Source organism: Astatotilapia calliptera, chromosome 16, assembly GCF_900246225.1.
Source record: "Astatotilapia calliptera chromosome 16, fAstCal1.2, whole genome shotgun sequence".
In the NCBI taxonomy this organism is placed as follows: domain Eukaryota; kingdom Metazoa; phylum Chordata; class Actinopteri; order Cichliformes; family Cichlidae; genus Astatotilapia; species Astatotilapia calliptera.
Window position 1 is genome coordinate 12,363,600 of NC_039317.1, and position 24,928 is coordinate 12,388,527.

The window sequence follows — 24,928 nt, forward strand, 5'->3', positions numbered from 1 at the left end:
TGCACCCACGATATGTGCTCAATCTAGTGGGATGAGGGGTCGGGGGAAAAGCACACAAGCCCACGCATAGCGGGTTGAATGTCTTTTGTGAACCTATGTGATCTATAAAGAACATTTTAAAGCGGAATTCGTGTTTTTTTTTTTTTTAAATCACTAACAGCGCTTTCATCCAGCTGTTATAAACCTGCTCATCTGTCCTCACACATTTTTCCCGTTCCTTTGTCACTTTAGTCAATCTTATATGTGTACATCTGCTGGATATCAACAGATGTGTGTGTGCATGTGTGTGTGTGCATGTGTTTGTGTGTGTTGTGAACGCACATCAGAGCTATTCAGTACAACACTTTAGTCCCCCGTGAGCCAGGCTCTTTAATTACAGCCACAAACAGCAGATGGCTCTCTTGAGTTTTAATTTCTGTGCCTGTGATTGAGAATTGGATGATATTTATCCCCAAATCAACGAAAAGGATCAGACGCCTCAACCTCGCCCTGGCATTTATTGCGTGGATCAGAGACGTCTCGGTCAGCGTTTAAATTCACATGCGGGTCGTGAGTGGAGTGGAGTCTCTCTCATTTACTCGTGATTTACCGGAGGCATTCGCGCTGTCTCGTGGCTCGTGGACGTTTAAGTAAAGGTTATGATAACCGACTGAAGAAATGACACCCCCACACTCGCGACCCACCTCCATGATGGTGCAGAAATCAGAGACGCTGTCCCTGGTGCTGAAGGCGCACACAGCAAATGGAGCGCGCGACTTGAATCGATCTTAATTAGAACAACATAAACAGGTTTCATGAGATGGAGCAAAATAAATAAATAAATAACAAAGAAGAAGAGTAGCAGTAATCCACTCACTATATGTGGAAATATATGGACTGTCCTGTGATAATGAGGTGAAAGGGAGTTCATAATGGCACACTGTCCCCTCGCGTTTGGCTTTCTTATTTCCACATGAGTGGTAAAGGGAATGTAGCTTTCTAAAGAGTCCAAACTAAAGCGTTAAAAACTGAAATGCTACTATCTAACGGCTTCAGACAGTCTGTCCCCCCCCCCCCCCCCCCCACACACACACACACACACTTTCTCTCTTCAAGCAGGGGCTCGGTTGTCAGGAGGGAGGAAGTGGGAGGGGGTGCAACCTCTTCAAGTCGTGCACTAACGAGTGGTTAGGACTTGTTGATGGGAAACGTTTGTTGATCTGGGGCATATAAACAAGCACTTCCTACCCCGTCCACCCCCACCCCACATTTCTTTTTTTTTTCTTTCAGCGTTGGAAAATAAATTGCGCCGTTTGTCTGTGGTGTTACTTTCTTCCCTTATTCCCACTGCGCACTGATCGCTATGCATTCGTTTTCCTCGCAGTGGGCTCTTTTGTGAACATGCACTGGGTCGAATTGTGTGCTGGTCGCCGGGGGGTTTAAGTTTAATGTATTTGTATGCAGCTTGTCACACAATGCAGACGTCATCTCCACATGCAGGATCAGCTTTGGGTATGTTTTTCCCTCCCTGGATCCTATCGCGCCCAGTCGCTTGTGTTGTGAACACTAGCCGACACGTCGACTGGTAGTTGGAAAATAACTTGGTATTAATTCCACATAACAACTCTGGCTCGGTTGCGCGTTCCTCTGTATTCCCAACTGTGTTTCTCTCGTTCGGTCATCGCGGGGTCCCTGTCGCCGATTGCTTCTTGCAAACTTGGGAGCTGGATTCGCCCCGAGCTGCTGTGCCTTGAGACGGGTTGTGATCTTCGTAGGAGGCGCCTGTGTTTGTTTAATTGCTGGCGGCGCACATGCACGGGCGTCCCCACCGCAGACTAAAGACTGACTTCAAAAAAAGCAATCTCGTCTGGCAAAAGGAGAGGGGGAAAAAACGGAGTGTGAAAGGAGGAAAGAGCAGGTGAGATTTGACCGAGCGGACGAGGAAGCCCGTGCTGGACATTTAAGGAGGCGATGCTGCTGATTATTTCACAGACAATGAACAAACACATCACAGCACAGGTATGAATAATCCTCGGAAATATTCGGAATCAAGACTGTAGTCACTGATGTGCTGAATTACGCATGAACTGATCTAATTTTTTTCCACCATGCTCAAGAATTTTTCGAGTTATAGTGACAGCTGGTTTAATCCCCTAATTATCATGTAGTATTTTGATTTTTTTGATTTTTTTAAAAAGGAAAGCCAGCTTTTAGAAATATTTATTTGGCATTTGACATAACGGAACGAGCCACATAGCCGCCACCATGGGACTGTGACCCGGGCTGCGAGCTCTGAGAGGCGGCTGTTTGAATAGTCCGTGCTCCGAGTGCAGACTGGACCTGAGCAGTTGTGATATTTTGAGCCATGGCTGCTGCTATCGCAAGTGGGCTGATCAGACAGAAAAGACAGGCACGGGAGCAGCATTTAGACCGACCCTCCACCAACCGACGGAGAAAGAGCCCCAACAAGAACAAGGGGCTCTGCAATGGGAACCTGGTCGACATCTTCTCCAAAGTGCGCATCTTCGGCCTCAGGAAGAGGAGACTACGGAGACAAGGTCTGGGAACTTCAGAGTGTGTATTCAGTGTAAACATGTGCATACATTCAACCACTGGTTGATCGCTTAATTAGGACTGCACTATAAAAAAAAACAACCTTGGAGCCAGGGCAGCGAGGGGGCGAGTCAATAATGTTTGCTTTTTATTTATTAGACGCATTTGCCACGTTAAACCTTTGTGCTCCAAAAAAAAAAGTTAAAGTTGATTATGAGAAGACAGAGCACCATGTTTTGTGTATGTAGTCGAGTTGGTTGAAAATAACCAACATTCCTCTGATTTCTATGCAGACCCAGGTAGCTGACGGGCTCCTGACGAGTTGTACCAAATGGTTTAGACAGGTTTACGTAGCTGTCACCTCTGTGATTCTAAAAAGGGGTCTGATCGCCATGAAGCACATACAGAATATGCTGAACTGCTGTACATAAGTAGATTACAAGAAGCCCAAAATGAAACTCATTTCTATGCAAGTAAAAGGTCAGTATCGCTGGAATGGAGATTACTCCTTTCAAACATAATTCCTCCACCCCCACCACCATCCTAGCATAATTCTTCAATTTCCAAAGCCAGTGGCCTCCCCTCTTGTTCCGAATGATATTCCGTGCAATTATGAACACGTCATGAACATTTCTTGGCTGTAAAGTGGCAACCTGGGATTGCTAAAAGAGCAATATCAACAATTAGCTCACTGCTGGAATCACTAATAGTGTTTTCCCTTAGAAAAAGAAATGAGGGTAATTCATTTAGGGAGAAAATGACTCCGGTCATTTCCCCCTTGTTAGTGAATGATTGAAGGCAGCTGCATGTTTCTCTCAGAATCATCAGGTATCAGACCTGTTGCACCACACATGCTCTAACTCCAACAGATTGAACCCTCTTGGCAAGCTGCATTTGTTTCCTCTTTATGTGCACGGAAGCAGCGTTTACTCTTTCATCTTGTCCACAAAGAGAGCCATTTTGATTGCTGAGTCTCTCTGTTCATACTGGAGCAGAACAACACCATGAAGTGTCTGCTTCACCAGCCCTTAGTGATTACATGTATTAAAATGGCTTTGATGAAAGAGGATCCGTATAATAGCCCGTAGAGGACACATCTGGCCATGGGTGAGGGTGCACGAGAATGGAAGGGTATAACCAGCTATCCTCCAGGCTGCTGTTTCTGCGTCTGCCCACAGTGTGCATGTGGTGGGATGTGTATGTGTGGCTGCCCCATTTTTGTCTGTGTGTGTATTTAATTGTCCGTCCTCTTGTGTCACCTCCGAATTGGCTTGTGGCGCATCTATCTTTTCATTTGAAATTGTCAACAGCATCCAGAAGCCCTCGCAGATCACAGATGTGGACAGATGACGCTGTCCACATCTGTCAATACAAGGGCCCGTATGCTGGTGTTTCCTTTCATTGGGGCGGCGTGTGCTTCAGTCTGCTCTGAGTGCAGAGATGTAGATGCCAAGTCAGCCTTCACTGGCAAGCATAAAATGACAACATCACACCTGGATCGGCCATTTTCTGGAGCAACACACGGCCTCTTGAATTTCAAATAAGTGACGGTAATCCACAGTAACAGCTAAAGCACAAGTGTTGGTGAACTGTGTCACAAGTCTGCCCGGAAGATGAGGGACACTTCACATAAAATCAAAGTAAGAATTCAAGGAGGGGGAAGCTCCTTTAAAATGGCCGTTTTCTCCTTAGTTTTGAGTGTCTCGTTATAACAAACACTGTTTTCCTTTCCTTTCTTTCTGTACTCGTTCTGATTAAAGGCCCTAATGGGGAAAATACCTCATTAATTTCCGTCTCACATGAACTGGGAAAATCTCTATCGACTGATATGCGACGTTGTTGCCGGGGTGCTCCCTGCCACTGTTACTGTTCTCACTGCTTCATCTCTCTCTCTCTTTCTCAGACACTTCCTTTCCTTCTCTCCCTTCTTTCCTTCTTTCCACTGTGTTAGCATGAGAGCACAAAGCTTAGGAAGACTAATGACTTGTTTGCTGTACTTAATTTAATATTGAACCCTGAAAAGATGTTTCTTTGCCAGCGAATAAAACCCAAATGCACCACTGATCACATAGGTTGCGCTAACGTGCTCGGACGTACACATTTGTCGTCATTTCCCAGGTGACAAAAACACTGGGCTCTGACAGCTGAGCCCAAACAGACTGTGGTGCTTCAAATTCCTTCTCAGATGTGTCAGAATGAGGGAGTTGGGGTGAATTAAAAGGAATCCCTAAGTCTAGTATTCCCTTTGGGTTTAAATATTGATCTTGTGAGTCAGACACTATGGGCTGCATTGATTGGCATTGACTTACAGTGTGTATCAAAGCCTGAGCATTCTCCGTACAGAAAATGATCAGTTGGCACTTTGTATTTGAGCTTGTTTTGTTGCAGTTGATCATTAAGCCGCACAGATGTGGCTCCCTGACATCTGTCAGTACCTCGGGGGATATGCTGCGTGGAAGCATTTTGTTTGCCGTCCTTCATATCAGCTTTAATTTTAAATCCATGCTTTTTGATAGCAAATACAGAGCCAGTGATCGCCATAATTTTTTAGGGGATTAGATGGGAGTTATAAATCCTATTACACTCAAACCCAGTAAGCGAGCCGGGGGCACACGTGGCTTGGACTTGCCTATAATCTCGCTGCTGTGGCTCTAATTATCTCCCGCCAGATTAGATCCCTTAATTATTAGATAACGTTACATTAGATTACCCTATACGTGATCCAAAAAGCCAGCTGAGATGAGTGATTTCCCGCTCCCTGGCTGTTTATTCAAGCACATGTTGACAGGACAGAGCAGTGCGTCATCAGTCAGCCTCCAGTGTCTGTGCTGAGTTATTGGATGAGATGTCAGCGATGTTGTTGATGAAGGAGGAATAGGAAAGGAGTGAGAACGCTGCTTTGATCGCCTTTCATATGACAACACAAGCGAGAAGGGTTTTTCCTTTGTAGGCTGGAAAAGCCCTTCTCCTATTCTAGAAACATCCAAAGTGGGTCAGGCAGGGCAGGGCTGACAGGAGTCTACAAGTATTGCTGCAGCTGTGCCTGTGTGTTTGTGTGTGTGTGTCTCCTTGTACCCCGCATGTTGCTTGCTTACTTTGTACTGAGGTGAGTATGTTCCCCTGCACACACACACACAGAGGGATGACACAACAGAAAATAAGAGAGAAAGGGGAAGAGGGAACTGCAGCGAGGTCGCTTCACAACTTTCCTGTCACAGCTGAATTTATACACAGAGAGGATTACTGCTACAAAACAACACAATTTGAGGTCTTACGATTCCGATGCTCTCTATTTTCCAAGGAAACCCCCCGCTGATGCCAAGCCGCAACTCAGTTTCCTTAGAAACAAAGCATGTAGAAACATACAGTGCTTCAGTTGTAATAACCAATAGTGCGACTGGGAAAGTCCAGTGAGATTAGAGGCTGGAGACTCCATCTGTGATAAGCAGCATTGTTGTTTCACTGTTTGGGGCTGTTATATACAGAGTCGTCTTCATACAGACAAGAAAAGAAATAAGTAAGAAAAGAAGCACGAGTCAAAGACCTCGTCGACTTAGAGAACACCACAGAGACGTTTTCAAAGCTCTTCTGGATTTTAAAGAGTGTACGCACCATATCAAGCTTGTCTGGAATGCATGCTAGTGTATTTGTCAGTCATAAATAATTCGCTAGGTATTTAAAAACATGACTGACATATTCATAGAGACACTCCCCAGAATTGGAATAGAGCTCAACTATCATGCACAGTATTACAGAGACTTATCTTCCCCATTTAACAATTGTTTTGTCTCCTCCCCCCCTTTTCAGTCTTCTTTAATTGAAATGAATTAGCTTGAATTAGTTTTAATTTGACTTATTTTCAGCTCACTCTGTCTGCTGCTCTGAAGTACTTATGATTGAAGCTGAAGGGGAAGTCTGTGTGTGTGAGATATACGGGCTTGCTCGCCTCAGGGAACACAGCCAGTATTTCATGATTTATGGCACGATAGAGGAGCCAAGTTCACCTCACACACATGTGCATCGCACACGCACACAACACAATACGCAGTTATGCAGTTTTAATTATGACAGATGTCCTCGGAATCAATCTCACCTTTCCCTCACAAGAGTTAAATGTTGATCAAAGCCATTTATTGATCACATGTTTGCCAAGTTTGTGTTTCCACATAATAGTATTTGCTCAGGGGAGCTGTGTGTGCTCATTGAATATAAACATGAAAATCTGTGTGTAACACCGGTGTTTGCTGATCTGTGAAGAATTGAGACTGTTTCTAGAGCAAATGGAGACCCAACACCATATTAGTCTGTCGTGTCCTGGAAAGTGCTCTGTGTGTGTGTGTGAGCATGTTTCCCGGCTCTCACTACTGTATGAGAACACACCTGTCTTCAGTGGTCTTAAGGTTGCACGGTTTTCTATCTGACTGCTGGGTACCTCTATGTTTGAAAAAACAAATGCCAGCTGATATAGCATGTGTTTGTGGACCTGGAGACACCTGTTTAAGTGTCTCAAGGTCACATCAAATGTGACGATGTGGAAACATTTGCATCAGGACAGAAGGAGGCAGTTTAAGGGAGGATATCTTAGATAAAAAAGGAGGTTCAATGTCTAAGACAGGTGGTCTCACCTTACCTGCGATTAATATATAGTATTTAAAGGCCTTGACTATCCTGAACACTTGAAATCCTGTTGTAGAGGTAAGAAATAAAATTCACCCCAGATTTTGATGTATTTGTGCACAAAATGCAATAAAGTCGACTGCAAGCTATAACCTAATATTCATCAAATGAGTCATCCTCTGAGCTGGAGATCACTTTGGTCTTAGTGGTATGTGGGATGACCCACAACCTGTAAACTAATTTAAAAATAAGTTGAAAGAGTCTGTACTCAGCTCTGCTGCAATTACTGGTACACATTCCATCTTCTCTGTCCGTCTCTCTTACAAATGAAGAAACTTACATCTACCCCACCTCCTAAGGCTCACACAGTTTAAAGTTAAGGTGCATTAAAAACACCAACCCACGCATAACTTGGTCTTTATGTGCAGCCTGCTGTGAGACGAGTACGGACCATCCACAAGGCTATGCCACAAATATATTCATTACCTTTACTCTAACACAGTGCTGTAAAACCAAAATCATTCAAGCTGAACTCGACTCGAGCCACGACCCCAGCTGCAGGACCTGCAGGTTAGGAGTCTCTCTTTGCAAGACTAAAGTTAGTTATCCGGCTCAGAGGACAGCAAATTTGGACGACTAGGTTGTTTAGCTTCACTAAGTTTGGAACAAAAGGTGTTGAATAATTTTAAACTTGCACAAATTAATCAAAATGTGGGATTTAATTCCATTAATAAATCCACACAATGACTTCTAATTAATTTCCAATCATCCTCATCATTTATTAAGCGGCATTTGCTGTTTTTTCTAATGTGAGATTCATATTGCACATTGGCTATTGGAGTTTTCATTTTACAATTTAAAGTGTCATTTTTTAAAAGTGTTTTCTGAGCCCAGAAAAGTTGTCATGGGAAGAAAAATGCTATATGCTTATAAGGAAAAACAAAAAAGACGATAACACGAGTGCTGTCGATAATCCTCAAACCAATGGTGCTCATGGAAGGGGGCAATAGCAAAAAGACAAGCGGAAAGATTATGCTAAAAAAGAATGATATTAAAAATCCAAGATCAAGTTCAAGTACTCATATTACGGTAGGTTTGGACAAATAATGAGAAATTTTTTTAATAGGCTTTTTAAAAAAGCCATTCTTTAAATTTTAATCTTTCCATTTTCCTTTAAAAATATACAAGTATTAAGCAGAAATCTATAAACCAAACATTTTGACAAAAACGGAATTTTATTTGTTACATTTTTGAATTTTTTTTCTTCTTTTTTTGTCATTTTACTGGCACAAAAGAGGTCTCAAACCAACCTTCACTCTAACAATGCTTTTAGAACGCGTCACATGTATTGTAAGTTCAATGAAAAAGAAGACCAGGGACGATGATCTCTTCACAGTGACATCTGTCTCTGGCTAAATGCCTGCAATGATTTTGACTGAGCTTAGCATTATTGCGAACCAGATAGATGCTGTCACCATCCTGTCAGCCTGAATCGCGCACAGCGGAGGCACTCTGACAGTCAGATTCTGCTTTAGCCACCTTTTCATTGTTCTGCTGAAGCAACAAAGCAGTGCAGATGAATGCCATAGCGCCGCTGCTCCCATCCGCCAGCAGAGAGGCATTCTCTCTCCCTTTCAGGGAGCGGGGAAAGGTCTCAGAGCTGGCTAATGCCATCAACTGAAAGAACCATTTCAGAGGAGAATGCCCCGAGCCGCACAGTAACGGGGGGGAAAAGCCCGATGCTGCCCTCAGCAAGACCTCTGGAGCTCTCCTCTGCGGCCTCTCTTTGTTTCTTTCTATATCTCTTCCACATAACTGTACTCACCCACCAACACACACACCGAGTAGCATGCAAGGACTCAGGTGAAGTTGATTCTTCACCTCCCTAGGGTTTTCTTAGAATGAAATTTGGTGTGATGGCTGTCTCTACAATAAGTCTAATGTTGATAGTATATGACCTCAGACGCGCAGGTACACAAAAGCACACAGATGAAGAAATATCACAGCGCAGCTTGAGAGCAAGCAATATTTTTTTCCAGAGATGTCCCAGTGTGCACCCGCACGCAGGTTTATTAAAATGTGTCCTTTTCTGTGTTGTACTGCTTTTTACTTTTTACATTTCACTTTCACTTTTTGTCATGTTATTGCAAACTGACAAAATGCCAACTAAATTACAATACGACTCGCTGAGCTGCAGCGGCTCTGGGCAATTAAACAGCAGTGATTTATTTACAGTAGATATGCGGCTAATTCCCCTGTCGGGGCAGCTAGAAGGGACGGCACGCAGACACTCTCACATCCTACATACGAAGAACCCAGAGAGGGTGCTATTGGGTTCATTATGGGAGTCAGGCAACCACAGATTAATTCTGCTACCTATAATTGGATGGACTATCTCTGAGCAGGATGGGGCTTATGTGCCAGAAAGGTGGCTTGGGGATTTGCTTGTGAAAAACCACCAGCTGCAATACTTTGTGTGTGTCTCGGTGTTTTGCCATAAAGTCCCCGTGAAAACAATTTTCTTTTTGTTGTGTATTAAATCAAAAAAGTTGCATTCTTGAAGTTTATTCTAACTATTCTCTGTTCTTTCTCTCCCCCCCCCCCTTTCCTTCAGATCCCCAGCTCAAGGGTATAGTGACCAGGTTATATTGCAGGCAGGGATACTACTTGCAAATGAACCCCGATGGCTCTCTTGATGGGACCAAGGATGACAGCAGTAATTCCTGTGAGTACCTTGAAATATCTCTTGGACTTGTAGATCAGATTTTTAACAGGTGTCTGGAATAATCTAAAGAAATACTAGCAGAGGTTATAGAAAAGTTTACCCTGTGTAGGTTTCTTGAGCACAATTTTATGTCTGGCTTGTTTCCTGCTCCATATTTATTCTTCTTATACAAAAAAATTAACCAAGCAGTCACCCTCTGCTAATGTCTGGTCAGTATTTTTGATCTTTGGAGCAAAAATGGCTCTTAAATGGAGCCATGGGATCACACAGTTTGGTCCTTTTCCCGAGAGGCAAAGTGGACCAGGAAACAGTAGGCTCAACAGAGAGAAAAAGGTATTATTAGCTTGTTCTGGCACTGCTCCTCTAACACTTCAGGCTAGGTGGTTAATTTGATTCCAGTGCTTGGTGCTAATGCTAGCCTGACACTCTGCATTGTGTCACTTACTCCTGTCAGCAGGAAGAGATGTGGCACATGTCACATGCGGTAGGCTGAAGGGACTTATTGAAACGGTAAGCATTATAGATAGCGTGTCATTTTAACTCCAGGATCAAATTAGGTGTCGGCAGTTGAAACTGACCGCAAGCCATCAAAAAGGAAAGGAAATGAGTGGTTCTGCATTTAGTTCTCTCAGATTTTCTTCTAGGATGCAAGCCTGCCCTTTCCAGTTGCTTGCAGGGTCAGCTGAGTTCATTGCATCCCTTTAGTGCATGTCTCCCAAATACACACCTAATGTCCCAGCCAGGCCAGTCCTCTTGTTTCTCCCCCATACAAACAATACCCATTACCTACCACGAGTCTGCTACAACAACAAGGGTGTTATTAAATCAGCCTTGCACTAGCGGTGGCCCCAATTACAACTGCTTCTCAGGTAGCACTGAGTGGCCAAGGCTGCGCTAGGCTAGTCACGTCCACCAGCTGTGCTGCAATTCATCTTCTGAGATTACCTAAATGCAGCAGTCAGCAGTTGTATTATCCATAGTTTGCAACGCCTTAAAGATAGACATCTTGTGTTTAGATGATGGATTGTTACTTAAATGTTTTACCCCCATCTAGTTAAAGTTTACTTAATGTTTGCTTTGTCTGTTTCAATATTTTTTGGTGAGATTTTGATGAATGTTTGTGTTTGCTTGTTTTACGTGTGTGTTCCCCAGCTTTGTTCAACCTTATTCCTGTGGGCCTCAGAGTTGTCGCCATTCAATCCGTGAAGACAGGGTTATACATCGCAATGAACGGGGAGGGCCACCTGTACACATCAGTGAGCATTCTATTCTATTCTATTCCATTCTATTCTATTCTATTCTGCACGGCTTTCAGTAAGACACCTGTTTTGTTCCTGCATAACACAAAATGAAGCATAATGCTGAAAATGTTTCTATGTGTGGCATCTGTTTATGTTTTGTACCTGTGTACAGCTGTATGCATATAAAATCATCAGTTTTGACATTAAGGCAGACTCCATTTTCAGTAAGGGGGCTTTGACCATGTCTCCAATATTTGCAATACCACATTTGCAACAGGATAATTGCATTTCCGTGAAGCTCAGGGATCCCATTAAGCAGAAATTTATGCAGTCCAATTTTTATTCATCAGCTTAAATGCCTTGCGACTTGTCAGTCTATATGAATTGACATCTGATGACAACGGTCAGGATGCTCAGGATAAAAACCCCAAAAAAACAAAGTGTTTATCTTTTTTACCTCTGTCGGTCTAAAATGCTAAATTACAGGATATATTTTGTCATGTGGCACATTGAAATGTTTAGCACGGCATTCATAAACCTATGCTACATATTCAACATTCATAGCTACAGCGTTATTTATTAGAGTGAGGACATCTGAAGAGCAGCCATTGTTTTTCACTACACAGTCACCCACTATTATTGACGGCCTCTCTTCAAAACAACATGGGCCCGGCAGGTTAGGCAGCCAAGGGAGTGATAAGACCTCACCCAGTCCGCTCTGTCCTCTCCCAGTCACTCAAATCAATCAGCAGAAAGAACATTGGGAGGAGTGACTCTCTGCTGGACAGGGATATCCATCAGAATCATTGTCTCGTCACCTCCTGCTGTGCACATGTTCCTAATGCTCAGAGCACAGACCGGGAATTGCCTTTTTTTTTCCCTCATTCATTACCGTAGAGGTTTACAGAGGCTACTTCTCTTACTGTACCATGCACGAGCATTCTTCAAGTATATAGTAGGATTCCCGTCTGCTTAATCACTGCTTGACTTAGGCCAAAAAATGAAATTCATTTGAGAGGATTGACCTAGAATCCTGTGGCTCTTGTTATAGAATTGCACAGTAGGGATTATAAATGAAACCGTGCTAACTATCAGAACACACAAAAAGACACGATTCCACAATTCGTTAAATGCAGGCAGCCCTTTTCTCGTGTAAACACATACTTTAATTAAGACACTTGTTCTTATTGAGATGTTTTTTTTCACCATATACTTACACAGATTGCACATTTATACATTTTCAATTCTTTTGCATGTGCTCCAGTTCACAGAATGATATTGCATTAAACCGGCATAAAAGTAGACTTTGAGCACAGCAGTTGTGTAAATATAAGAATACATGAGATGTGCTCAAAAACATTCCAGAAATCCATCCAGGAAATTCAAAACCTGTACCAATTTCAATCTGACCAACTCTTTTGCAGTGCTTAACTTCTTCCAGTGCTCTTGCTGTTCTGTATAGTCCTTTGAAAGTCCTCTTCTCATAACTTGCACATGTGAAGTTGCCATTTCACCATAGACCTCAAACACTAATATGCAACAAACTAACAACTTTCCTCCCAAGAATCATCGCTGGTATTTTTCTGCGTCATCAGGTTTCTGAGTCGGAGCTGTTCAGTTTCCAAACCTTAAAGCGGTGCATCCAGTCTTGCTCATCCACCATATCCTCTGACAGTGACTCAAATCAAGTCTAGAGTATAACACTGAAACTGCGATTCATAAATTTGCCCCCTGAGGGTGAGATTCTCAGCATAGAGTTCTGTTGTAATTTAGTGAAAAGTGTGAAAGAGGACATTTGCCACTAATGACCAGACTTCGATACATGCTAGCGTGCCATCGAGTCTCTGCTCACGGCAGTTTTTTTGGTAAGACCAACACAGTCTTCACTGACTCCTCACTCACTAATCAGCATATTTAGAACTTTGCAAATCAAGCTGTGTATGTTTTGACACAATGGCAGTCATCAAAGCAGTGATCCAAGTTCAGCAGGAAAGCTTGGAGTAGTCCATTGCTTCTCAAGGAGACATCCTTAAAGGAGATAGCAACCAATTTTAGTTCAGTCATGGAGGAGCTGTGACACTTTTTTCACAGCTCAATAAACAAAGCTTCACTGTAATATAGATGCAGTTTGTCGGTGCTTGGGATTCTAACCTACAGTAATAAGAACCTGTAAGAAGAATGCGAATTAGCTTTGAGTTTCTCGTCCCTCTGTGTGGTTGGTATTTTATCTTTCAGCTTCTTGACATGTTTAGCTGAGCAGAAGTGCTGTGAAGTGGGTCTGGCTCTGCCTGGCCGGAGCACTGTGTTCCTTCAACACCGTTGGCCCTTCTCTTTTTTTCACGCAGCTCCTCTGTTCCATTTGCAGCTTATTTCTGTGCTAATGGAGGTTCTGATCGGCCCTCAACAATCCAACCACCCACTCAAAGGTCTCTTTTTGATTCTTAGTGTGTGAATTAGACCACTAATGGCAGCTCAGTAAGATGTTCTTCATCCTCCTCCATCTTCACCACCCCCTCCTTTCTGCCGCTGCTCTTCTCCTTTTGAAAGAAAGGTGCAGCGTTCCCCCCATTATCACGGTGTTCCTTCACAAGCGACAATCTGACAGTCGACCTTTTCCTACCGATTAGGCGTATTTGATTTTAGTGCACTCACATTTTCAGAAGCTTCTTTGATGGTTATGATAATGCACAAAAACATGCTGATTGGAGACAAACACAGGACACTGAACAACAGTGAAAAACAAGCTGTTGTTATTGGAAAAAAGTGTTCTTTAGTAAGTTCCCTGAAGCGAGGTTAGTTTAATTAATCAGTATTCACTTGGCCAGTTGTACAGTATTCTTTTACATATTAAATGCATTTCTGAGGCTTTTACCGCAATGATATACTTTGATAATGAGTGACACTCGAGGCGGCTCAAAAGGAGAGTTCCCCTCTTGCAGAAAATAGATGGGAAGCCCATTCATGGCCTCTGGTGGTGCATCATATTCTTTTGTGTGAGGCACCCAAGGCGCAGTATGGAGCTCAAATGACAGAGATAACATCAAAGTGACTGCACAGCCTGGCACAAAGGACACACCATGGAATAAAGAAGAGTTCAATCATCTCACCCCCTTTTCAATCTGCTCCTTTTGTATCTGAGCCAATAAACTCCTGGCTAATTTCTCCTCCAGGCTCCTCCCTGGATCAGGGATACTTTCGAAATGTAATAACAGCAGAGCAATTCTCCCAACTTGTTGTACTGGTGGAAGATAGCAGAAACAGGATTGCTGAAAGTCTCCAGATGACTGTAATAGAGCTCCTGGTGCAAAAACAGACACATTCAAATGAGATAAAACATAAATCATTAATTATTCTGCAGGGACTAGCATACTAAATCCCTAAAAGCAAACAAGGGAGTGTTGGATTATATAGTTTTTTTTGTTATACATGATGAAATTGTGGTGCCGCAGAATGCAACTCCTGATTTTGTTGTCATGTTTCAGTCTTGCTAATACAGTCTGTTGCCATCTCTCAAGTGTAAAGGTTCGGCATTTCATGGTTGGCTGGTTTTCTTTGGAACTAGTTCCCCATCCCCTCACTTCACTAGAGTCTCTCACTGCAGCCTTCCTTTATCAGCAGCCTGCACTTGTTAGTGCTACCTTTCATGATTGTCAAAATGACTTGCCACATTACTTGAGTGTTCCTTTTAGAAATGGAATCCTTGAGAGGGCCAAAGTGGAGCAGTGCAGCAGCTTTAGCTTCACTTGTTAAAAGCTGTGTCATCAGCTGCATGAACACAGAAGACTGAGGGCATCTATTTCCTGTAGTGCCCAATTCAGAATGTATGAAAGCTCCGATGAGCTTGATGTGAGGGCTCCTTCACTTTACATCAATATGAAAATGAAGGTGAATGGTGGTTGTGTGTAGGCAGAATAAGAGAACAGCAGCTTGCATGGGATTAACTGAAGTTGGTCCTTCAAGAACACTGAAGGCACCGTTAGATTTATGTATTTTATATTTTCCTGACAACTTTGCTAATGAGATAATCAAACCTTGTGTTTTTTTTATACAGATATGCTCAAATTTTCTGCCATTTTGCTAACACCAAAGACATGGCATGTCATGAGTGCAGAATTTCATATTTTATATCTATATCTATGTTTATATCTATATATTGACAAGCTCATCCTGGAATAATTGTTGAAATAGCCAAATCCCAACAGCAGTCTGCCTCAAGGCTTTTTATATTGTAAGGTAAAAACTCTACAATAATACAGAGAAAATGCCAACAATCAGACCACTATTAGCAAGCACTTGGCGACAGTGGCAAGGAAAAACTCCCTTTTAACTGGAAGAAATGTTCAGCAGAAACAACCTCAGGGAGGGGCAGCCATCTGCAGTGATACGGACGCTGTATCGGTCTGTTGTGGTGAAAAGAGAGCTGAGCATGGAAGCAAAACTGATGATTTACCAGTCAGTCTGTGTTCATGCTCTGATCTATGACCATAAGCTCTGGGTAGTGACAGAGTGAGACTGCAAATACAAGTGCTGTAAATGAGCTTTCCCTTGACGACAGGGTGAGGAGTTTGGTCATTCAGGAGGGACTCTTACTCCTCCACATCAAAAGGAGCCAGTTAAGTTGGATTGAGCATCAGACTAGGTTGGTTCTTGGCTGGCTGCAGAACTCCTCAGTGTTCCCTGGAAGAGATGGGCAGGGAGATGGAGGGCTTGGCTTCTTGGGATAGATTGCTATCACTGCAGCCTGCAAAGCGGCAGAAAATGGATGGATGTATGGATGGACAAAGGTGGCTTTCAGACTGCCTGTTAAAACACTTGAACTTATTGCATTTCCTTGCCAGCTATAGCAAGATGCATGAATAAACCTTCTAGGGTGTAAAAAGTTAAAATCAATATGCATGATGAAGAAGATACAAACAACATTATAACACCCAATGTGTATGAGTTCACATGTGTCTGCAAGTGTGCACGTGTGTTTGTTTAGTGTATATGTAACCCCATAAGCCAGCAGATGGCTTTGAGTTAACAGTTTTGTTGATGGTGTCTGCAAACCTGCCAAGACTGAAAATGATCTCTGATGTTATTTGTTATAAACCATGCTTATCTAAAGTTCCTATGATGTAATTTAACAAACTGGATTACATTTAAAAACACCCCCCAAAAAACTTAATACGTTGGCAACGTTATTATTTTCATATTCCCAAATATCTACATATACTGTGATGATGACTCACATGATCTTGCCTCTGGAAGAGAGTAAGTCTCAGAGCTGAGGTGTGGGGCTGGTTTTGTGGGGAAGGGGGGTGTTGGGCTCATTTTTTTTTTTAAAAGCGTTTCACCCACCTTTAATGCAGTGGCAGTGTCAGGAAAGAAAGTGGTTGTAGGGGCTGGAGGGAGAGCTGCTTCATGCATTAATGAACAACAAGGTTGGAGGTAGGTGTCAAAGCTAAACTGGTGAACTGCTGGTAGGGGCCAATGCAAGATAAGAACAGATCGACTGGTCCTTCAGCCATTTAACATTGCTGTTATTAATGACTTTATGCTCTTGGCTCGTTATGATATTGCACAGATTTGATTCTTTTTGTCAGACATTTTCCTTCTTTGCAGGATCGTGTCAGTTCATTGTGCTCTATAGAGCGCAGCTTGCACTGTGGCAGCGCAAAGGAGAGTTTTCTTGGCGTAGCAGGGGGTTACCCAGTCCAAATAAGGACACTTGCCACAGTATCTTTGGATTTACTCTCTGAACAATAAGTCTCAAATAAACAACACTAATTTGTCCTTCATCTCTTTTTATAACAACAGCTTAAGGTCTGTTAGCGTCACATCTCTCCCTTAACCACTGTTCATTTAAGGCAATTAAGAGCAGCTGTTTTCTGCATCACTGGTTTACCTCACACATATTTATGAGTGAATAAAATGCAATGAGATCCCTGCAAGCTTTCCTTCAATAGCACACTGGATTACAGGAGCACAGAGTCAGAAATTGTGCTTGCATTAGCTAATTTGCTTCAGCTTCTGCATTTTAAGGGGCTCATTTGTTAGCTTCTTGGCTAGCAGCTATTTAGATTAGCATTCAATCATACTTTACAACCTAACTTTTGTCCACAGTCACTCTGCTGATTATCTCATACCAGCATATTTGTTGATGAACTTTTACTTTGCTCCAGCATTATTTTTTACTTTTTGGTAGTCACTTCAACTGACATGAATTACGCCAGCAGAACATTTCTCCCTTCTCAGATTTTTGAAGTGCTCCCTCAAAGACCAAAGCTTTCTCTAACTCCAATTGTATAGCTATTGGTTACACTGTATATGCATTGTTCCCTACTTCCTGTCTCATGCTGCAGACAACATGACCAGTTACCATGTTGGATTGTTTTTCTTCTAGAAAAATGCATTTGTCTGTTCACAAAGGTATATACTGCTCTCTCTCTTTTTCTGCTGTCTCTCTCTCTCTCTCTCGCTGTCACTCCTAAAACTTTCCCCTCTTCCTAAACAGCCAAATGTCATGTTGCCATATCATTTTTTGATTGGTCGATATTGTGCATTTCTCCACCAAAATGAACGGGCTGGTTTTTGTTTTGTTTTTTTGGTCATGAGCAGAGAGTGCTTGCTAGCGCTGTCCTTAGACAGTAAACTTGATGAAACTATTCAGGAAAAATTTATATATTGTTTATCATGACTCTGGTTTTTCGTGGCCTATCAACACAATTTAAAAACTGGTATATATCACCGGTTGTCATCTTACAGTGGTCATGTGATTGGCACAACTACTTTATTCTTCCTCAGTCAAACAGCAGCACGCATGCGATTGTTTTGCCCCTTAGCTCCAGGTGTTGTGCCAAAAAGTGATTGCCGTCCGCGGGAGCGCGCACAGCTGCTTAAAGCTGTAGCGCCCAGATTACTTACGTCTGCTTCCGTGCAAATGATATAAGATGCTGTAAGCTGAACACAACTTCTTTGTTGAAAGATAGTAACGCGACCGCACCGCATTTTCTTGTTAGTAACGGTAACAGCGTTGTAACGATATAAATAGTAATTAGTTAGCTCATTCGTTACCATTACTTGTAACGCCGTTATTCCCATCACTGCTATCCAGTCATCTCGAGGCCTGTCCTAGCTGCCTTACAGCAGGGAACACCCAAGACAGGTCACCAGTCAGGTGGGAGGGCTATCATAGAGAGACAGGCAATTATTTGCAGTCACATAAACGCCTATGGCCAGTTTCATCAATTAACACAACACTCAACTTTGGATTGTGGGGACCAAGCTATAGAACCTGGAGAAAACCAGGCACACGGAGATCATGCAAACCTTACACAGAAAGGACCCAGCTCACCAGCAGTGCAACCACGATGTTGCCAAAAAAGCATTTACATGTAATTAATGTAATACGTTTCATTGCTTTGATGAAAATATTGAGAGTGGTTGAATTACATTTTTATTGAAGTTAATACACATTGACAAACAACAATATCAACAGTGTTCCAACAATTCAAGATCATAACTGCACAAATATAAAAAAATATATATATATACCTCTGTATGTACTTATCTTTGTTAATTTCCAGATGTATACCTCATGAATCTCAAATACTTTCTTCTTTTCCTTAAAAAAATGTTTCCTTATACAAGTATCTTCATCTATATTTTTCCTCCACAGCAGACTTTCGACCGCGGTGGCCAATATCCAGCTATATCCAGGCTTGCACTGCCTCCCTTATCCAGCCGAGATAATCCTTACATCTAAAATTAACTGACCAAAAACACACAAGCAGTTAGTTGGTTTGATAAGGATGCTGGAGGGAGTGCTATTGTGTGCATCTGAAAGATAATGGGAAGGCAGCAGGCTGGAAAAAGTAGAAGCAGTGCATTGGTTCAGAGAATGAGGGTTTGAAGCGAGAAAAAAAGGAGGGGGGAAGGGGGCTGGTGTTGATGAGGAAACTCCAAGGTGTGCAGCAGGGAAAGCCCTGCTGTGGTCAATATAACCAGTGTAGCGTGCACACAAGTGCAGACAACCTGTGCGAATTGCCCCCATTTATCAGTTGTTCATTCAGCTAAAAACCTTCATCTTTATTTAACAAAACCATCAACGTTTTGGCATAAATACAGCAGATTAGCAACTTCTAAAATATTATTTTGTTGTATAAGGAAATAAAAGCCTAAAACAGATGGAATTATTTGGTTAGGTTACTGAGCATCCAAAGATTATTTATTTAACTCTGCAACATAAAATTCAAACCCAACAGCTGTCAGCTAAGCTTAAGTCAATTAATTGTTAGTAGAAATATTACAGAGCAGAATTGAGTTCGGCTTACTGGTGCAGCCCTCCACAACAGTCCTAGTTTCTCATGTGGCCCCTTGGGAAGATAAATTGCCCACCCCTGCACTAAAACTTGGTCAACTTTAAATTACTTCTGTAATAAAAGCCTCCGTGTGGTTTTAGTTACTGCCTTTGGCCTCCACTAAATCATTTGATAAACTACAACTCTTGGAAAGTATCACATACAAACAGTTCACTGTTGATTACACTGATCCTCAACCGTTGCCCAATATTGCATATTTCCTTTTTATTTGAATAAGCTTTCATGATTACTTACTAGAAAGTAAGTAATCTCTGTTGCTTGTGAAGCTCGCACACAAGAATTTCCCTCACATGTGCTGTACCAATGTACCTGCACATGTGATGTGGCAATAAAAGTGATTTGATTTGATTTGATTTGATTTGAAATACTGTTTTCCAAGCAGAAATGTTCCAATACTTTGGGAATGTGAGAACATGTCATAGGTAGGCACTGGCAGTAACTGCTAACCTGCTCTTATATCTTGTTTCCAGCGCTCTTGTCTGGATTATCTTGTTATTATCTTTTAAAAGACTTGAAATTGCATGTGTAAAGTTGAGGCTGTTTAGATTCAGGCCTCAATGGATAAATCAAATTTTGTACACGAGGTTTTGTGTGTGTGAGTGTAAGATATGTTTACATCGCTGAGCAGCAAAATACAAGGAGAACAGAAGAAGAGTAGGCGCATTGAACTGTGAATTCAACTGTGAATTTCATCTTTATTCCTCTCTGAGACCCACAGAGGAAATGTTAGTATAGAAATGCAGATGGCATCATATTCATTTCTCTGTGAATGCATATTGAGGTAGCTATGAGAGCAAACACATCTAGTCTGTTCACTGTATTAATGGCCCTAGTTCTGGCCTAATTGCTTTCCCAGTGTGTAAATGTCAAGTACCATGCAAATACAAATGGCACAATGGTGCTTATTGCCTCTAGAGCCTTGTTATGTGCAAATGAGCAATGGACAGATGAGGGCTTGTAAAGCTACAAGTAGTACTCAGGAACTCAGTATCCCAACAGAAACATAATGCATATCATTTGCAAATTTACCCCAGACCATGAACTCAGCACTTCTTTCGGCTAACTATTTTGCAACTTTAGTTCTGTTAGCAGCTCGCCTTGTTCAGCCTTTTGGGAGACAGTAAAAGCAAAGAAAGTAAAGCAAACCTTTTAAAAAAATATTTAAAGTCGAACCATCATTTGCCTCCTCTGTAATATCTACACCATATATTTGAATATTACCAAATAATAAGATCAGGCAAAGCTACTTTTGGCTGCTCTCTTATTCACAAGGGGTCACCACAGCAGGTAGCTCTGCGTCAGGTAAAAAGATAAATATTAAATGTCATATGATAAAAATACCACTTGCAGGTTAATAAAAGTGACTTCATTGCTACAGGCACTTCTTCCAGAAAAGAAAATTGTCTGTGAGGGGCTGCACATATCAAGTAGTTTTTGTTTTTTTGTTGTTTTTTTTCTCGTGTTTTTTCTTGCTGAAGTATTTAAATTACAATTTTGTATCTTATATTCAGCACAATGAAATTGAATTACTACAGAAAAAAATTTAATGATAGAAAGATGTCATAACAGTGAATCAACTCACTGCAAATAGGTTAGTGTAGCCTTAGAGTGCCCATACCCATGGTGAACCATCTAAAGCTTCTACAATGCATCAAAACCTGAGTGTGGAGAAATGGAAGAGGGCTACCTAATGGCTACCTAAATGGGCTTTAGCTTCGTATTTGCTGTGTGACATATTATCACATACACCATTAACAGTAACAGCAGTCCCTAATAACGGTGCCTCAATTCATCAGGATAAAGGACCTATCATAGAGTAGAAACCTGTTCAGGAAATGTTTTGAGGAACAGTGTTCAAGATATTGACTTGTCCTCTGGATCTCACTCTGACTTACCATGTGGTGGAGAGATGACCAACCTTTAGCCTTATTTCCGCTGTGCTTGGCTCAGACGAGCCTCTGATCGTGCCTGATAATGAGCCTGTCCATTTCATGTAGGCACAAAATGGACACAGTGGCGCAGGCGGAGAGTGGTGCAAACTCACCCCCACACGCTAGCATGTCGTTAGCGTCGAAGCTCTTCGCTGGAGTGAAGACACAAAGTTTGCCAGTAAACTGCGGGGGACGAGCACGACAACGTAAAAACATTTGTAACAGCAAGTCAAATAATCTAATCATCCCCCTCGCCCAGCTAAGCATGAAAGTTTTAAAAAGGCTAGCAAAGGTAAACTGGCTAAAGCTAAAGCTGTCCAGCATTAAGAGCCAGCCACAAGTCAGAATCCTTATTATCAGCACACAAAGAAAGACAGACAAGCATCCACACCTATGTGTATTAGAGCCACCAATTAACCTAGCCTCATGAAATCTTTGAAGTCATGAAATGAACATCTTTGGACTGTGGGAGGAAGCCGCAGTCAGGAGAGGACCCGTGCAAACATGGAGAGAACATATAAACTCCACACTCCATCCCATGCAGTCAGGCAAAAGTGTTAACCACCATGCCACTGTGCTTTCAATGTAATATTTATAAAAATTTAATAATATTTTTAATTTTTACTTTACTTATTTTTCATGTGAGTAAAATTAGAATCAGCCACGAGAATGTTCTTCAGTTCAATACAATAACAGAGAGACAATTCCAATAATCAGATGACTCCCTATGAGCAACCATTTCGGGACAGTGGGAAGGAAAAACCCTGTTTTAGTAGGAAAGAAACCTCCGGATGAACCAGGCTCAGAGAGGGGCAGCCATCTGCCACAGTGGGCTGTGGGTGAGGGGAGGAAGACAGGACCAAAGACACACTGTGGATGAGAGCCCGAGTTTAAAGTAATGATTAAATTCAGAGTGGTGCATAAACACAGAGTAAAAAGAGGTGAGTGAAGAAGAAATACTCAGCACATCATGTGCATCAGCCTAGGTCTGTTGCAGCATAACTAAGGGAGGATTCAGGGTCACCTGGTTCAGCACTTTAAAAAAATTGCAATCAGTGCATCTCCAGGCAGAAGCCTTGCAACTATCTTCTCTGTGCTGCCTACTACATGATTTCTTTGGGTTTTGCATAGTCCATGCTTTGAGGTGTAAGATCAGGTTTTGCATCATGACCTATTTACGGGCCTACTCAATGTCAGGCAGTCATGTTGGATTTCATGTGGTAGCTGAGTAGTTTACTATAGCTACTTATTTTGGTTTATCCTCAATGGTATTTAACATGAAGGAATGATCCGTGGAGGTTTTGATTGTTATGGATGTTTTATAGGGGTTCAAGCTTCAGAAAGACTTTTGTGTCATGCCCACGTTGTTGCAGTTTTAAGTCTTGCTCAAAACCTTCTCAGGAGCTCGAGCAAAGTGTGGGGGTGTACGTGTGAAGGATGAAGGTTCTTTTGCTATGACAGAAAAGCCCTCAGTGTTCAGCCTGCCTGCAGGTGTAATAGCTGCAATCCTCTCTTTACCTCCACAAGCATCCTTCTTCCTTTTCTGTTTCCACCCATGAAATGAAAGTAACATTTTATCAAGCTTCACCCCTGGAGTTATAAAAATCAATATAGTGAGGGCTCCTGCAGAAAGGTTGTAAATCATGTGAATTAATTCTCTTAAATCAAAGCCAAACCTGGTCTCCAGTGTGTATGTGGCTGTTCACACTGTGAGCCAGTTGACACAACAGCTACTATAGGAGCACAACAAACTGCAATTTCCAGGGCAAGTATATTTATGTGTACACATGCTATGCGGTAAATACTTTGGCAGGGAAAGAGCTGCATTCCTCAAACCTACTGCAAAATCTTCAGATTTGTTTTTTGAGTGTGTGAGATTACACTTGTTCTGGAAAGAAATCTCTTTTTAAGCAGTACAACGAATGCTGTAGTTCTGACCTGTTGCTTAGAACTGTTTGCTGCACCATCTTGTGGTTACAATACCACAGCTTCACTGCAGAGGCCAGCAGGTCAGAGGAAGTATCTGTGTGATACACCCACACACAGTATTCCACTAAAAAGAAATAAGGAAGCTTGCTGTTGTATAAGCGTATTGATCGAACAGATAAGAACACAAGAAACCGCTGAAGATCTGGAACTTAAAATCTCATGACGTACATTTTACTCTTGTATTAAATGCCACTTGTCCATCATGCATAAGTCGTTTTACAGTTCTGGCCCTTCTGGGTGAGATATTGTATTTTTCCCAGAGTGAACACCAGCAAAGAGCTTAACTGTATAGGCAAGTGAGTGAAAAGTGGCATCAAGCACTTAGTTTTGACCTTTTTTCCAGAGTTGCACAGTGAGGGCTGATGTGAAAACCTGATGTGAGCCTTCAGGTGAACAGGTTTTCCCCACAGAAAAACAAGAGAACTTGCCTGTTATGAGTTGTTGGTGCCACTGTACTAAAGAGCAGTTTTGATAAATTTGGTCTTCTGTGAATTTAGTTTTGGAGTTGTTCTAAAGCACACTACTGGGGAACCAGGGTCGAGAAAATGAGAGCTGGTGAACTGCATCTCTGCATCCAAGAATAGGAAGAAATACCAGAGGAACTGTGACAAAACATGGCCCAGTATCAGGATCAATCGTAAAGTCGGCCTTGCCAAATTGTCTTTGTTTTTAGATGTGGATTGCAATAAACATTAGACTGTTTATACATCATCAGGTATAGACTTAATAGGGTACGATTTGAAGTGGTAGATCTTCATCAAATCTGAATATTTAATAGGGGTTTTACTAGAGCCAGTTTATAAAAATGAATAAAAACAGATTATGGGATCATAAAATGGGTCATGAGATGATATTGCTAAAGTATTAGTATCCATACCCCTACACTGTGTTTGTTCATTTGTGATATTGAAGCAGATTAACATGCACTTGAATCCTGCTTCAGCCCTTGGCAGTTGGAACTGCAGGTGAGAACTACGAGCTGAAATATGGCAGTCCCATCCATGCCTAATGTACCCAACCACCAATTTCTCTGCAGCATTAGTTATAGTGTCACCATTCCTGTGCATTCCCAGCTTGTTTAAATTTAGCATTTGGCTTGTTTGCTTTTCAAAGCAAACTCGTTAACTGCATGATCGACAGGATATGGCTTATGATTGAACCGCTGGCAGGCTGCTTGGTTTCATGGTTCCTTTCTGGCTGACTGGCTGCCTCACTCAGCCTTCCAGCTGTAGCCATGCCACATTTTATTTTCAGAGGGAGACAGACTGTTGGGGAATCCTCTGCTGTTTTCCCCTCATGCACAGACGTTCAGGCTGAGTGCTTTAGCTGCTTGTCAGCAAGGTTTCAGCAGAGATGGACATTGTGAAATGGTGATTCTGCAGTCCAATTTCAAGAAGGAAAAATAAGTCCTTCTAATTTTATCCATTAAAGTGGTGTGTCCTTTGTTTTTTCCTGAGGCCAGCACATGTTTTTAATGGTTTGCAGTGATAGTACCATATACTTTATTCCACCAACACTCTAATCACAGTG

General features: G+C 42.0%; 1 protein-coding gene across 1 annotated transcript in view; it reads left to right on the forward strand.

The window, feature by feature from the left end:
* Positions 1-1,188: 1,188 nt before the first annotated feature.
* Positions 1,189-24,928, forward strand: part of fgf14 (fibroblast growth factor 14) — a 43,526-nt gene continuing 19,786 nt past the window's right edge. The window contains exons 1-3 of the mRNA XM_026145931.1: positions 1,189-2,537; positions 9,764-9,874; positions 11,027-11,130. Coding sequence (XP_026001716.1) covers positions 2,345-2,537; positions 9,764-9,874; positions 11,027-11,130 — 408 coding nt within the window. The 5' untranslated portion in view covers positions 1,189-2,344. The remainder of the gene's footprint in view (positions 2,538-9,763; positions 9,875-11,026; positions 11,131-24,928) is intronic.